This window comes from Centruroides sculpturatus, unplaced genomic scaffold, assembly GCF_000671375.1.
Source record: "Centruroides sculpturatus isolate CEXI.00-Female unplaced genomic scaffold, Cexi_2.0 scaffold2026, whole genome shotgun sequence".
In the NCBI taxonomy this organism is placed as follows: domain Eukaryota; kingdom Metazoa; phylum Arthropoda; class Arachnida; order Scorpiones; family Buthidae; genus Centruroides; species Centruroides sculpturatus.
The window spans coordinates 1620-19358 of NW_019386373.1; the positions used below are offsets into that span (position 1 = coordinate 1620).

At 30.7% G+C, this 17739-nt stretch overlaps 1 protein-coding gene across 1 annotated transcript; it reads left to right on the forward strand.

The window, feature by feature from the left end:
* The first annotated feature begins 332 nt into the window (after nucleotides 1-332).
* On the forward strand, nucleotides 333-1865 carry LOC111614721 (BTB/POZ domain-containing protein 6-like). The gene is made up of 2 exons (XM_023356086.1): nucleotides 333-568; nucleotides 655-1865. Exons 1-2 carry the CDS (start codon nucleotides 396-398, stop codon nucleotides 1235-1237), a joined length of 756 nt encoding a protein of 251 aa, XP_023211854.1. The 5' UTR covers nucleotides 333-395; the 3' UTR covers nucleotides 1238-1865.
* The last annotated feature ends 15874 nt before the right edge of the window (nucleotides 1866-17739 follow it).

Genomic DNA, 17739 nt, shown 5'->3' on the forward strand with positions numbered 1-17739 from the left:
TAATAGTCCCATCAGCTGATACAAACCCAAAATTTCTATTGGAAGAAACTTACGCATAAAAAGGGTGATTTCACAAGATTCGAGGCAGTCAGCGATAATAATGACCTACCATAAAATGTAGACGTCCGTAGAGAAGGAACTGCCATATAGAAATGTGGAAACCATAGGAAGAGCATAGTCCCGCTCCGGTTCCTCATCCCCAGTCTCCGAACCTTCCTACATCCCCAGCTGCCGATTATCGCCAATTAACCACCTCATACGAAGTATATTAATTAAGACTTCAATTTACTATTAAAAGCCCGTTTTCTCTTTACACGTCGTCATAATAAAACTGTAACAATTGGCAATTTTATTAATTGTTATTAAACTATTATTTGTTTCCAGCTGTTCACATTATGGATTCAGAGAAAATCGAACTCGTATCATCAGACAGGGGTAAAATAATTATTTCTTTATCCACTTTCAATAAAATTCGCAACGAGCAGCTGGAATCTATAATGGAAGGTGGAAAAAAATCGAGGATTCTGAAATTGCCATACCCCACAGAAGTCGTCGCTCGAGTTGTTAAGTGAGATAATCTTAATATACTGTATCTTAAAATATAAAAGTAAAAATATTTCGATTTCATAAATATATTTTGTATTTATCTCGCAGTTATTTGCGTACAGATGATCCTCAGTTAAAATCCTTGAACAACAGTTTTCAGTTGTATGACTTGAGCAGAAAATATTCAATTAAAATTTTAAGCAGAAAGTGTGAGAAATTCATTATTGATCAGTTAAATATGAAAAATGTATGCGCGATTCACGATTTTGCGTGCAAAATGGATCTCTCTCAGATACAACATCGTTGCTGGAAAATTTTCGATACGTATTGGACAGAGATATTCGAAGGAGATGATTTCAAATCCTGTGAAACTACGACAATACACAGGCTAGTGTCTCGTCCATTATACACAAGTATGAGCGAAGTAGATATATTTTTGGCCGTGTACAACTGGATAGAAGAGAAGTGCAAACGAGAGATGGGAACGTCATTTGTTCAAATGGATGAAAACGCCAAGAAAAAAAAATATCGAGAAGAATTGGAACCGTTTCTTGAAAAAATCAGATTCTTAGCCATGAACAAACAGGAATTAATTAATAAAATATTCAAACTCAATTTGTTTACTGAAGAAGAAGAAAAATTCATCCTCGTCTGTAAAGAAACGAAAAATTTTTCAGATTTATTTATTTGAGCAAAAATTCAAACGACAGATGCAGGAGCAAATCTTTAAATTATACATCTTTATTCGAGTATAAACATAATAAAGAATCTTCTCGTGTAAATCAAGAAATCAAAAAGCCATTTACGTATTTCAGCACCGAGATATTTGTGAGGGAAGATTGTTTCGTCACTAATCTCGATCTTCCCATTACACTTAATAGTAAATACATACCAATGCATATCTATGGTTACATAAATTCGGTAGAAAGCGGTGTTCTTCATTTGGAATCTTTCTGCAATTCCCTAGGAAAAGTAAAGTTGGTTGAACCAATATTCGTTGGGAAAAATTCGACTTGTCGTCTGTGCACAGTTTTTTCTCATGATCATTGGCTCCTTCACAATATAAATTCACCTTTACGATCAGCAGAAACTTTTGCTACTCCCGAACAATCCGAGGGGATGTTATTCGAGGAGAAATTGATTAAAGATGGGATCATTGAAGGAGAAAGTGATAATTTTTACTTCTTGGTCTACTTGTACTTTTAAAAAGAATCCATATATTGTTTCACTTATATAAATTCGAAAAACAAAATCTGAAAATTTACACTTGAGATAATTTTACAGTATCAAATTTTATTTCGAATAATCGTTAAAAACATTTCCGTTTGATAAAAATTTAATTTATAAATAATAAAGAATATTTTTAAAATAAAATTAATGTATTTAATCATTAAAAAAATTTTTTTTTCTATTTTTAACACTTTTTGCTCTTGTAGGCATTAAAGGGACTATTTATTCACATACGTTCCGCCGAAAATGGCGATTATCTAAGAAGACACATTTATAAATAAATAACTACTGCTGATGTAACGTTGAAGGATTTCATGTGTCTTAAAACTTAATTTTAGATCTTTACAAATAGTTTCTATTATTCGAAAAGTAGGAATTTAAAGTTCGTTAATTTGGCATCTATGGACCAGAGTGATGCGTATTATTGAAAAAATTCATATTACGAGACGTTTCTGTACAAGATGTGTCACTTTAATTCCTGGAATGGTCGCTTAGTGTTGACTGTGACATAATTATATCGAAATAACATGCGCATTCATGTTGGAACTTGTAACAATACCATACAACTCCATACAAATGTAAGTAGGGGTGGGCCGGTAGTTAGCAACTGAACCGAATGCGAGACGACTGTGATCGTGTCAGGAAAACAGGTGGTGTCTGGAGCTGAAAGTTTCGGATTGACATGACGGAGCATCTAAAAAAAAAGCACAAATTTCACTCTAAACCTCGGTAGTATAACATCAGCTAATAAATATAATCAAACACCGAACATTTTCTGAGCTCTTTCAAGCTTTGTGTTCGATTGTAGAACAGTAATTTCCTGAGGATGGTCTATTAAAAATAGGCTGAAAGCGTTTGAATATTAAATTATTAGTAAGCTCAGCAAGTGTTTGGTTGTTGATTATATTCGTAAGTAAACAGCTAAGGAGGTGAGGATAGATAACATCAGCTATCTCCACAACAAACGGACGAGTTGCTCGTCTTACAGACAAACCTTCGGTACTGATTCTTTTCTGTCGCTGGTCATTGCCAGTTGTAGCTTCACCTCACTGATGCTAGCTTTTACGATGTTTATATTACTCCTGGCGACGTCGTCTTGTGTTCATATTTTGCTTGCGTGAACTCGCAACGAGTGACAAAATTTAGGTTCCTTACAAAATGTTATAAGTGGCATATGGTGAAGATGCTATGAAACCCTAAAAAGGCACGCATGTCGCCCTCACAGTTTAAAGCCATGATAGTGTGTTTCTTTAATCACAAGGCAATAGTCCACCAAGACTTTATTAAACAAAGACAAAGTCTACGAACAACGCTGCTTCGAAGTGCTGCAGAGATTACGAGATTCTGTTCGAAAAAAAGACAAGAACTGTGGCTTGACAAGTGGATCATTCATCACGACAATACGCTAAATCAAAGTGCATTCACTATGAGAAATTCTCTGACAAAAAAGTGATTACATCGTTTTGCCTATTCACCTGACTTTTCACTTATGATTTCTGACTATTTCTAAAATTAAAAGCTGAGCTGAAAGGAGGATAATTTTCTAATATAACCGATCTAATAGAATAAAAGAGAAATGCTCAACAGTATTCCGAAAAATGAGTTGAAGCCCTGCTTCCAGAAATGGGAAAACCATTTAATTCAGTGTATAGATGCATAAGGAGAATGCTTTGAAGCTGGCAGAAAACAGTGGTGTATAGTTTCGCGTGTATTTTTTAAAGGTGAATCCCAGAAATTAAATTGTAACACTTTGTATATTTGTAAAGTTCCGTAATTATATGAAAACCGTACTTAGTAGAAATGATATATTTTTAGTAGCACATGCAACAATATTCTTCTTTGTTTGCGCACGATCTTTGATCAGGCTGAAGACTTTCCAAACTGTGTGAAGTTAGCGGAACTATTTACGTTCATTATAGGTTCGTCTAGGCCCACAATGAGACGACCTTGTAGTGAAAGACAGGACAGATATACTGTATCTGGCACAGGCTACTACATCAGGAACAGATAACCAACTTACATAGACTGTAAGGTTGTCGTTGTTAAGATCTTAGAGCCCTCACCGAAAACAGACAGAAACACGCCATTCTAATACGCCCAATTAAACAAAAGATCAACAGATTTTCTTAGAAAACAAAACACAAACCGTACTCAGACGATAATCATCAAGATCCTACTTCTTATTACAAATTTTATAGGAGTCAAGGTACATTCCATCATAATTAAATAACCTGGTGTACAACGAGGTAAATAAAATAAGTTTTTAATGAATTCAGTCTATATACCATCATCATTGGTCAAGTTAAAACCCTAAATCTCTGAATCATATAACAAAGAGGGCAAAACCACAGTTTTCAATAGACGTATATAATCAATCAGATTACGTAATTTAGCAGATTTCCCTAACTCAATAATTTTACTCATCAATAATCTAGCATGAACTCTTTTATTAATATATATCTTACGCAGCATTATTGATGTGATTTTGGAGGTTGCAGAACGTATTAAATTACTTTAAAAAATAAAAAATAATTATATCATTTTATTTGAAGATATTTTATATATCTTAATATACAAAACATNTGTCTACAACTGGATAGAAGAGAAGTGCAAACGAGAGATGGGAACGTCATTTGTTCAAATGGATGAAAACGCCAAGAAAGAAAAATATCGAGAAGAATTGAAACCATTTATTGAAAAAATCAGATTCTTAGCCATGAGCAAACAGGAATTAATTAATAAAATATTCAAACTAAATTTGTTTACTGAAGAAGAAGAAAAATTCATCCTCGTCTGTAAAGAAACGAAAAATTTTTCAGATTTCCCGAGTTATTTGAGCAAAAACTCAAACGACAGATGCAAGAGCAAATCTTTAAATTATACATCTTTATTCGAGTATAAACATAAAAAAGAATCTTCTCGTGTAAATCAAGAAATCAAAAAGCCATTTACGTATTTCAGCACCGAGATATTTGTGAGGGAAGATTGTTTCGTCACTAATCTCGATCTTCCCATTACACTTAATAGTAAATACATACCAATGCATATCTATGGTTACATAAATTCGGTAGAAAGCGGTGTTCTTCATTTGGAATCTTTCTGCAATTCCCTAGGAAAAGTAAAGTTGGTTGAACCAATATTCGTTGGGAAAAATTCGACTTGTCGTCTGTGCACAGTTTTTGCTCACGATCATTGGCTCCTTCACAATATAAATTCACCTTTACGATCAGCAGAAACTTTTGCTACTCCCGAACAATCCGAGGGGATGTTATTCGAAGAGAAATTGATTAAAGATGGGATCATTGAAGAAGAAAGTAATAATTTTTACTTCTTGGTCTACTTGTACTTTTAAAAAGAATCCATATATTGTTTCACTTATATAAATTCGAAAAACAAAATCTGAAAATTTACACTTGAGGTGATTTTACAGTATCAAATTTTATTTCGAATAATCGTTAAAAACATTTCCGTTTGATAAAAATTTAATTTTTACTTCTTTGTCTACTTGTACTTTTAAAAAGAATCCATATATTGCTTCACTTATATAAATTCGACAAACAAGATCTGAAAATTTACACTTGAGGTGATTTTACAGTATCAAATTTTATTTCGAATAATCGTTAAAAACATTTCCGTTTGATAANGTGTTAGGAATGTGAAAATACCAAAAAATATACATAGCACATATAATTAAAAAATATATATAGTACAGTAAGATCCCACGTAATGCGAGGGATGCGTTCCTAGACAACAAAGCGCTAAGCAAAACAGCATTAAACGAGGTCATTTTAACATAGAGTAAATAGGGATAGGGAAACATGCGACCAAAAATAAATTTACTTTAATTTTAAGTTATTTTTATATTAATTTGTATAATAACATATGTTAAATAACACAAACATATGCACACAGAAATGTAAAGTTTGTTTTTTATGACGAAGGTCCTGACTTTTCTGAAATTCTTGTTATTTTGCAATAAAGTCGTGAAGTTTCATTTTTCGCTTTTTCTTTCCTTAAGCAAATGTCTGTAACAGAAGATCACATTCAAAACGTCTCGTTTTGCTTTTGCACTCCTTTCAAAATCTGGATCATTCGCTACAATTTGATCAACGATTTCAGTTATCTTACCAAACTTTTACTAAAGAAATCTGTAGAGAAATTTTTTGGGTTCTTCGTTTTCAGAATCTCTATTTTCCAGTTCCACATGAATTCCATGTTCTGTCAGTTTTTGAAGGTCGTCATTGGTAAGGCTATCACCAGAAACCTGCTGTAACTTCTCAATATCCTGCTCATCTATATCTCCTAGTCCTGTTATATTGATTAGGTTGAGTTTGGTCAACTTAACGATACAGCGATAAGCTCTTCTTGTTGAGAATTCTTGGATACATTCATCCATAACTTCTTCCACACTTTGTTCATGCATTTATCAGTTAATTCTTGCCAAGCGAAGTTGATATTTCCTATGGCATTCATGATGTTATATTTTTTTCCAAAATTGCACCAAACAAACATAGATTTAAAGAAAGTACACCTTTTTGCCACCTTTTGCTGATTGGCTTGTGTTCACAAATAATTGTGTTATATACAAATCAATGAAATGCCGTGATAATTTAAATCAGCATAAATTTTGAGCTTTTTTTTTTTAGGCTTCAAGCAGACAGCATTATATCAAATCAGTGTTAAACGAGGCAGCGTTAAGCAGAGTCTTACTGTATATTAATTATCTTTTCAGCTGTAAAAATTTGATTTTTAAATAACAAACAGATTGGACAAGACACTTTAAATGGGACATAAAAATTACAACAAAATGTAAATGTTAATTAATTACTAATTCATTAAAAATGACATGAGCAGAAATAACAAAAAAAAAAATGAAACTGTTGTTATAAACATAAGTGTGGACAAAGGTTGATTTAGGCAGTGAGAATTCAAGTGTTGAGTTACAAAGGCGATTCACTAACACTTCAAGAGGTGGAAATGTATTTATTCCTGCATTCATGATCTAAGCACTAATAAAAATTGATATATTAATTTGTCTTTTCGTAGTTATCAAGTAGGTGTCATTTTTCAAATATTTTTGCTATTTTCTGTAACTGATTTATTAAAAATTATACTTTTGCCATAATAAATGATGTCATGTGAGAAAACCAAATATCTTCCTACACTTTAAAGTAGTTGGCAAATCACCTGAGTAACATGACCTTTGAAGTTTTTCCACATAAACACTGTTGTCATAACTGTTTTAAGTTTCTTTTTCATTACTACTGTACTATGATTCATGTTAAATAAAAGATAACTTCAGAAAAGTTTATGGTTTCTTGGTACCATTAGCTTTATTCCAGCAATAAGACAGAAGTTTAATAGCATTAGAGAGATTATTTACAAATTAACCAGATTATTTTTCTCTAACAAATAAAGAGTAATGTTTGGCTTTTACAATCTGCCCTCCTCCCTATTCCTATTTTAAGCTAGTCTTTATTAGACCCCTATGGCCAAAATTTGTCATCTGAAAGAGTATTTGAACTGATTCTTACTTGTTAGTTTTAAATTTTTTTGTATGTAATTAATTCTTTCAGAATATTGAAGGCAGGACATTGTGTTTTTGTAAGGTTGTTTATGGACAATAGTGTCCGTTATTTAGAATGTCTGCTATTTAGAGATAAATATAATAGATGTCCTATTTGAAGAATCTGGGGATTGTCCATTAAGTAACAGTGTCTGTTAATGGAGGTTTCACTATACATGTTTACATGCAAGGCAGCACAACATATCAGTGTAAATGGCTGTTATGTCAAAGATCTTCTGACCTTTTGATTATCATAAAAGATAAACAATTCAAATAAAAATGTTTTTCATTTCTGTTTTACAAAGGTTTCTTCATTTATAAATTTATTACTTTAATACTTTTAATCTTTTGATTCAGCTTCAGACAAGATGAAAAAAGCAGAAATATAAGCAGCTCCAATTATAAAGAAAAAGTAACTGTTATAAGAGCAAGAAATCTCAGAATGAGAATAAAAATACAAAAAAGATCAATGAAAAAGTCACACAACTACTATGTTAAGACAGAAAATAACAAATAAAATAACAAGAGTTCATATGAAAACAAACCAAAATGCTTGAAGAGATCAGGGAAGAGGAAAATCTAAAGATCAACCAAAAAGTTTAAAAATGCAAAATAAATAAATTTTTTAAATAAAGAAAGCTTTGATAAAGCAGAAGTGAAAATTTTTGAATTAGAGCAATATGGTAGTAAAAAATTTTCTTGTGGTATAATCTGTATTTATTAAAAGAGTATAATATCTGATGCTACTGAAATAAATCAAAAATTAACTCTCATATACACTTTGCCTTCATATACTGCATTTTTAAGCTTTTACAGTTAAAATAATATACATAAACATAAAACTTATATCACAGCATGCAGAGACCAATGCCAGATGAACAATAACTTGCACTTGAGGCAAAATCAATTTTTTGCCACCCATGCTTCCAGAATGGTTGCCGATACAGAGTTAGTACTTTTCTGTGAACTATTTATATACAACTTTAAAGTAATTTATGAGGCTTCACTATACTTGGCTTATTATTTTTATTGATTTTTCTTCTTTTGAACATTTTGACTGTTCATTTTGCCACTTGAGGCAGTTGCCTAGTCACATAAACCATCGTGCTGGCCTGACAGAAATGACCCATAAACAATAAATTTATCATATAATGTGCTGTTAATATAATATTCCAAATAATATATATATATATATATATATAGTTATCTACAACACATTTTAAAATAGATTCTCTTAAATACAATATAATAAGGAACACACTAAAATAATTGAATAAAAGTAAAAGGCTATCTTCTTGGTCTTAAGACATATCAGCAACTTTATATTTAACACAAAGAACAGTTGTTTTATACTTCCATTCATCTATTTTAATGTGTGCCATATTATATTGCATTTTAGCTTTGTAAACTGCACAGCATTCATGTTTTGTGTATTTTGGTGAGTTAATACTTCTTGAATATTTTTCAAGAATTATATATTATTATTCAAGAATTATATTATTGCATTTATATTAACATATTCTTCTAAAGTATATAATAAATAGCTAAAATCCTTATCTATTATATTAAATACATGTTGCAACCTACTATGTTCATGTAATGATATGCTGATAGCATCTATGCTAAATATTCTACATTATAGACATATTATCAGTATATTAGTGTTAAAATTGTTGTCAGAAAATTTCTTGTTAGTTTTAATTTTGTAACTTTATATCAAATTGTTAACTATATAATCTCAAAAATATTTTATATGAAAATAATAAGAAATATTTACAAAATATAACTCTGTGTATATTTATATCAAGTATAGAATTATATATTTGCTTATTCAGCAAATATATAATTCTATCTTTACATAATGTTACAAATATTTTGTAGATTGTTAATAATATCAAAAAACTCTAAAGAAATTTTGGATCAAACATGGTTTAATAACTTATTAACCCCAAAACATATATATACATTCATATTTTTAGAGCTTTTTACCACAGCAAGATTAATAGCTATAACACATGACTTGCATTTTGTAATCTCCATATCTACTTTATAGCTTTATATTAACTTTTATGAAAGATTAAATGATCTTTGTATAATAAATATAAAGCTAGCGCATGTATTTACTTTATACAGGTTACTGAATCTTAACTTTAATAATTTTCTAAATTCAATTTTTTAAAGAGATATAAAAATATTAAATATGTGTTTTAATAATACATACTTACAATCCTTTAGGCAAATAAAGTATGAAAAGTCACTTTCTAATATATAATAACGGTTGCAACAAATTTCAAAAAAATATCCGTAGTATTTATAGGTATAAGAAGGTTGGAAAACCAGCAGTAAAAGGAAAGAGGAAAAGAGAAAGACCAAAACTGCATTGGAAAGATAAGGTGGTGGAAGACTTGAATCAGAGGAAACTTAAGAGAGAAGCCCTTGATAGGGAGAAATGGAAAAAACATATTAGAGAAGGAAACACTAACCCCATATAAACATGAGAAAAGGCAAAGATGAAGAAGAAGTATTTATAGGGGTATAAATAAAACATGTAAATTCTCAAATAAATCTAAAGTTTTTAGCATTTTAAAAATATATAAACGAATGTAAATTAGTTAACGAGTTTAAAGGGAAGTCTTCCTGTTAAATTATGAAATCTGAAGAAGATAATAAATTGAAAAGCTTATATTTTCATTTAAATTGCATTATAAGAGAAAAACTTGGGGTGTATTTAGCAGTTTGTTTTTTACTTTCCAAAGATTTAAGATTAACAACAAAATTTGTATGAAATCAAAATATGAATTTTGAGTAGAAGATTCACTTGAATGAATCTGTGAAACTGAAAAATATCAATCAATAAGGTAAAAGTATAGAATATTTTTGATCTAGCATATGTTGATACATTAAGCTCTCTGTAAAATGAATCATAGTATAAAATAGATACAATAGCAAAACGCCTTGACACTAATATAGATCAATTAAATTTTATATTGTTACCCAATTTACTTGATTTACTTACCTAAAGCATTTTCGCAAGCTTTTCTCAATTGGGAATGATAAGAACGTTTAATTTCTCTATCGTTTAGGATTTTCTCCAAAGCTCGAGTAATAAACATTTCTCCTGTATTAACACTTTCACGCATTATTTAACGATTAAGTAAGCATCTTCAAACTGATTACCATAATAAACGTAAACTATTGCTAAATAACTAGTTAACACTTCTTATAAATCTTTCCTATAGAGTTCGGCCATATTGTCGTCAAACGTTGACGTCATCGACGACAGATGGCGACAGCGTACAATATATAATATAATAATAATCCAGCTAATGACGAAAAAATGGTTGATTTGTGTTTTATATATAAAAGCCCGTATGCTGGAGAAAATACAGTTTTCCTCCCGAAAGCAAATTTTTAAGAAATTATATTTCTTAATTTACTATGTAAAATGATAACATCGACATCTCTATGTTTATGTGTAAAGCAGATTTCGTGGTTGCGCCTCATTGAGTCGTAATAGCTGATATAAATATTTTCCATAGATAATTTATGACTGTTGCGATCCATTTTGCAAGTACATTAAAACACGTGATATGTTTCAAATACGATGAAACATTATTCTATTTCCTGTTTTAATATTAAAATTCATGTATTTTGAAGTTCGAAATAGTAAATATCATGCTGTGTGTGACATAGATTATCGGATTAAAATTGTAAATGTAGAATTTTTGTGTAGAACAATGATTATTATTATATATATATATTATATAAAAACATTTATTTATTAANTTTTTACATAACCATTTATTTGAAATTCGATTGCGTAATTTTTCGAATTTCCCGTTTCAAATTAGAGAAATAACTGATAATGAACGCTCAATGCATTTGAAAACGTTTTTATGTTATTAAAGAATTATGCTGGATAGTTAAATGGTTTTTTATTTTTAAATACGTGTATAATTTATTCTGATGATGATCAGATTTGTTATATTATGTCTTGTATATTACTTTGGACAGCTCACAAATTCATAATTACATATACAAACAACCTGATAATTAAATTAATTATTAAACAAACCACCAGATTCTTATCAGGCTACATTATGACCAAAAAAACTATTAAGATCCCTTAATAGTTTATTAAGTAATTTGACTAGAAATAGGCAGTTCAGCTATCATCACATGCTAAATTTAATAATCTGAAATAAATAAATTCAATTTAATTTAGAATACTCTGGAAGAGAAGATCAGCCCAAGGTGAGACTTACTGGGCTACAACTCCTGCTTACTGTGCAGATGTGTTGCCAGTTATGCGATCCAGACCTCTGTTTGATCCTCAACCAAATAATCACATAAACAATCTGGCAATAAATCTGCTATAATTAATGATTAAATACTAAGTAATTTGATACTAGAGGTAGATGTTAGGTGCCATCTCTTATCTAAATTAGTATTTAATAAATTATCAAAATTATAAATTAAGTTTAGAATTATCTGGAAGAAAAGAATTGGCCATGGTGGAACAGGGCCTTCTCTTCAAGATGAAATCTGATTGAAAAACATTTTCAAATCAGATTTTACTGATCATCTTCAGTTACAAGCTTTTCAAATTTTTTAGAATGTAAAACCTGATTGAAAACATTTTATTTCAATAAATTTGTAGCTGGATTTATCAAGGTTTAGTTTATTTGTTTATTTCGGACAATCCAATTTTTCCACCTGCTTAGACATCATATTTTTTCTAATGTTAACTCTAATGTACATTTACTGCCAAATATGAAGTGTAGCCAGCCAAGCAATCAAATTTCACAAAAAATAGAAGAATATATAAACTTGACACCTCAAAAATCCCTAAAAACATATTTTGTTCTTGCTGATAACTTTGTATTAAGTAGTTTTCCTATTTGAATGCCACCATCCTGCTGGTCAGATAGAAAGGGGGATGCTGCAGGTAGGGGTTGAAGTTAATTTAAGTAAAATTAGTCATTGACTTCTTCCTGATAAGAGGATGGTCCCTAAAAAGTTTCATTGCATTTGCTCAAAACACGTGAAAATGTATAAATAACAAATGAACAAACTTTCTTCTTTATATATTAGATATAGTTTGCAGGTGCTGCTGTGTATATAAAAGAAGAGCACAAGCTATAAGAAAAGGGCATCATACATTATGCAAGAAGTTTCAAACTATGATTTAAGGTGAAATCAGGCACTCCTACAAGATGACACTTGTTGCAGTCCAGGTTAACTTGGCCTTGAAAACAAGGCATGTTCCTTGTTTTATGGCCAAGTTTTGGTCAACAAATAATGAAGTTCTATCAGAAAATAAACAAATATTGTTCATTAGTTTCTTTTATATTAGAATAGGCTAGAAGTCATGAATTTTCTGTTGTTTCTTGTTAATGGAATTTGGGTCCTCTTTGGAGATTAGGAAAAGGAAAACCTAGATGAAGGGAGACATATGCCCCAATGTATGGGCATCCCTGTACATATGTCACAGTAGGTTAAAAGCTTAAGTTGGCTGAGCACTATGAAAAATCATGGGCACAAAGTTGTCTCCAACCTGCACAGTAAATGACCAATATGGTTATATATAACATGCTAAAATTTTAATAAAATACTAAGAAATCTTGAAAAAAATGTATACACATATTTAGAAAATTTTTCTGCCTAATTATATTCTAGTAATGTACAATCAACTATTTTATGAATTTTATATTAAAAGAACCGTTAGTAAATTAAATTATATTTTTCATTGCAAACTGTTAATTACTTTTATAAATCATATTATTTGTAATTTTTACAAAATTATATCTGAAATAAAATTAAAGATAATATTTAATATTAAAGTTTTAAACAGTTAGATTAATCTAACTAAAATTTTAATTTTCTATTTAAGTAACAATACAGGAAAGTAATAAAAGTTAAAAACAAGAAGAAACTTAAAGTTTGTTTTTATTCAATTCTGTAAATATATGGTAACTATTTACTATATAATTTTCATATATGACTAAGAACTATACTTATACTGTATATAACTATAAAAACATCATTTAAACTGTACTAATTATCAACTTACTTAAAGTCCTTGGCTTCATTTTTAATTTCACCTATAAATGATAAAAATTATTTCTATTAAAATATTAATTAGAACANAATATATTGAAAAATATAAAAACAATAAAAAATTATACTTCAGAAGTTAATTTAGTATCAAAAACGTAAAATATTTGAGTAGCCAAAGATTACAGCGCCACAGCACTGGCGAAAATTTAAATTTGTCGACTGGAATTCCTTCGGATAACCGACGTTTCGATAACCGACCTTCGGATAAACGACGCTCTAGTGTATTAAAAACATTGTTTTTGTTAGACTATTTCATCTTTGTTTCCTTTTCTATGCGTTTATTCTTGTAATTATTAATGTTGTTTTTAATGATTATAAAGTAACGCATTTGTTTTATAAAATTTGTAGTATAATTTCAAAAATAGTTTATTTGTTCCCAATTATTCAGAAGATTGAAAATATATTAAAGGAGTCATCAAAATATCATTAAAATTTGAATTTTAACCAAAAGCCAATATAATTAGATTATTACATACCGTATTTTCCGGCGTATAAGACGACTTTTTAACCCAGGAAAATCTTCTCAAAAGTCGGGGGGTCTTCTTATACGCCGGAAAGTACGGTATTTTGTATCTTTACGAAGAGAAGAGATTTACGACAGATCTGTCTACGAAATTTTACCAAAACTGCCTTTGTGTCATTGTCTGTGAATAAAGATGCCAATGTGTTTCGTACTGTTTATTTTAATTGTAAATAATCAATAAAGCTGAATTATGGATTTTTTTTTCATTTAATTTCATTCAGATTAAATGAGTAACTCTTGTTAACGTGTGATACATCTTAGTGTTGAATGAATTGCCAAAATATTGATAAAAGTGATATAAGTCAGTTTTTCCAGAAAGCAACCGATGCTGCTGTTTCAGTTCCTGGCAGCATTATTTACATATTTCTTGTAGAGAAATGAAATTATTTATGTTACTTATAGCAGTACAAAGCGCCCTTAGAATAAATAAGTAACTTTTTAAATCAGAACTTAATTTAGCTCTATATATTTCCACTATCCAGATAGGTGAAAAGTGATTTGTACTTTCAACGGCTGGTATAACTATAATACAAATTGATATAATTGAGTAAAAGATGTTATGATAGGCCTAGCGAAACACATTCTTATTACTATACTGTATTTGCCTTCGAGAGTCGGGAACTGGTGAATTGATGACACTGTTTTAGTATCGCGCAGTCTATGAGAACTTTTTAGGAAAGTTAAGACCAAAGAGAATTCGGTTTTTATAGATTATTAACCATTCTGTATGTCTTTTCTACGATTTTGTCATCGACCATTTCGTATTCCGTTTTAATAATGTAATCTTCTATAGCTTTGTTATAAAACTGTTTTTTCATAATTTCCAGCTGTTTAGTCTTATCTGTCTTGTTAACCAGTCGATTAACTATTATTTTATTACGTTTTGTAGATTATAATGTAGTGAATATGTAAATGATTTTTAAAATTCGTATTTTTCACTGAATAGAGTTTCTTTTTATGTTAGTAAGTGAGTATAAGTTAGCCATTTATAAAAATATTCCAAATAACCCAACACAAGTTTTTGTGGGCAAAACTAATAAAAGTGTCAAGAGTAAGGCAGTTGAAATGTGTTTTATGTCATATTTATTCTATTATCCACATTTCTACATTATAAACAATACTAGCTGCTGAGCCCGGTGTTGCTCAAATAAACAGTAACGATAGCGGAAATTAAAATTATTACGAGATTATAGCAGATCTTACCCATTTTCACCAGTTGTAAGAATCAACTCCCCCTCTTCGGAAACTGATTAAAGAATTTTTAAATGGTCTAAAATAAGATCGATTTCCCGCAAAAACGCAAAAAAAAACACACCTAATATAGTACAATAGAAGTCCTCCCTTTCTTCGTGTACATTCCCATGACCAAACCTAACTGTATACCAAATTTCAACTTTCAACTCCTAAGTATTTGCGCTCTGCTCTTATTATTGTTGTTATAATTATGTTGTGTTGAGACTGGTTGCTGTGTACTCTGCGGGACCAGAGTCAAGGCATAGCAATGAATACAAGGTAAACATTGTGTTAGTGTATGCAGGAATTTCCTAACAATATGACAAGTATTCAATATACTGGTCTTAGGTAGTGTCATGTATGTGTTTCTATTCAATTGTAATGTTTCCAGGATTTGGTGTAGTGGTGTCGTATAACACCAGTAGAGGAGAGAACGATAAGTACAGTACAGTGCAATAAGCGCCCTATCGATCTCCACAGATGTCTTATTTTTTGGATGAGTTCCGTGTACTTGCTGATTTTTTTCAATGCATGTGTTTTGTATATTGTGTGTTTGAAATATATATTTCTATAATGTATGTGATTTTAATATGTTTGTCAATATTTATGATCTCTGATCTGTTGAGATAAATTGTTTTATCTGTAATTTTGGCTCTGTCGTAGTACATTTTGTGCGTGTTATTTCTAACACTGTGTGTGAAATGTATATGTAGTATGGTTCGTGGATGTCTAATCATTTATGTTTCTTTGCAAGCTCTTGATGTATTATATTTGCTACTTGATTATGTATATGTTAATAATCTGTCTCTGCCATATCCATATAATGTGAGTGTAAGTTTAATTAATGGTGTGTTATTTGAGACTGCTAAAATTACTGCATTATGTAACTGTGATGTAACTTGGCTTTTCTATATATAGTGCCTCAATATCTGTATTTGTTCGTAGTGAAGGTTCACTATGTCAATCAGACCAAGTCCGCCATCTTTATGTAAAGGAATTAATTTTTCTTTGGCGCATTTAAAATGATGTTGTTTATGCTTAGTAAGTGTTGTTCTTGTTTTCCTTTGGAGTTATTTAAGATGTATGTGAGTCTAATATATAACTAACTGCATAAGAATATGTGATACTGGGAAGACATGCGTGTTTGTTACCTTAATTTCACCCTCAAAATGGAAGAAACTGCAAGCACCCAAATAACAAACAATGGGTTCTTCTGACTAATAGAGAAGCGTACACGTACTTGATCAAGAAAATCTTCTTTAGAAAAGCACTCAGAAATTTCGGCATTTTGTTCGAAAATGAAGTCAAGTAGGTCATCTCGACTAATAAATTTAGAAACCGAGATAACTTTGATAAAACGACAGCGCTTTTTAGGAACAGTAGCACGCAGGGTAGGAACCTCCTCAACTGCCTTCTGCAGTTTGTCCACATCAGCCTTACTTGCAGATCAATGGCTATCTCCCTCGTTCCGAATACTACGCATCTTTTGGACGCAAATCTTCAGCACCTGGGGATTGATATTGCTAGTCGCAATACGCCTGGTGTTTTCAAAGGATTCAGTTCCTGAATCGCCGTAGATGAGGACAATGAAATAAGGAGTAACAGTAGTCGACTTTGCTTTATTCGACTTAGCAGGCATACGAACAACCTCACTGAAATTGGGGCTAAAGTCGAGTCTCACGTGCACTCCTCCCTGACAGCCAGTGAAGGAAACACACTGAAGGCCTTTAATGGCCTCTTTGGCCTCAGCAAGAATTTTTTCAGCTTTCTCAAAATGAAGAGCCAGCATCTGATTAATATCTTCTTTCGTTGCAATGTCAATGTTATTAATTAACAGCAGAGAGATGATTGTTAACAGAGAAGGTAGACTCGACTAGGTCGATGACACGTTGGACCTGATTCACAATACACTTAAAGTGCTCACTAGTACCTGAATGAAACTTGCTGTTAACCACTAGGTAGCCCTTGACCTCATCCAAAATCTTGTATGCAGCATCACGAAATTCGGAAAGTCCGAGCGCTGTCATTGCTGAAAGTGAAGAAGAGAGTGCTCAATTAGGAATCTCAATTAGAATTAGAATTAGAATTAGAATCAATTAGAATAGAGAGGAAGCTNAAATTATAAATTATTTATTCGCTTTAGATTGTTTTCTCATTAATTACAGATATATTTTAAGTGTAGGCAGAGTTTAAAAAATGGTCGTTCAATAGACATTATAAGTACAATAAATATTTTCTTAATTAGATTATTGTAAACATTGGAAAATTAAATAAACATGATTAAATTACCATAAATTTATCATTATTATTCTTTTTTATCAAACATATTTACATGTTATCACTTTTATTCAAAATACATTAATATATACTATACAGTAACACGTTATCCTATGGGCAGAAAGGGCAATTACCTGGGATTTCCACTAACAGGGGCCCAAACCAATCGTTTATTAGAAAATATTTCTCTCAAAAAATATTTCCGAAAAAAATGTCTGAAGTCAACACTATAGATGGGTCCCCT

Coding starts and splice junctions, on each gene's coding strand:
- LOC111614721 (XM_023356086.1), top strand. CDS start 396: ATGGATTCAGAGAAAATCGAACTCGTATCATCAGACAGGGGTAAAATA. Junction 569..654: donor GTCGTCGCTCGAGTTGTTAA/GTGAGATAATCT, acceptor TTTATCTCGCAG/TTATTTGCGTACAGATGATC.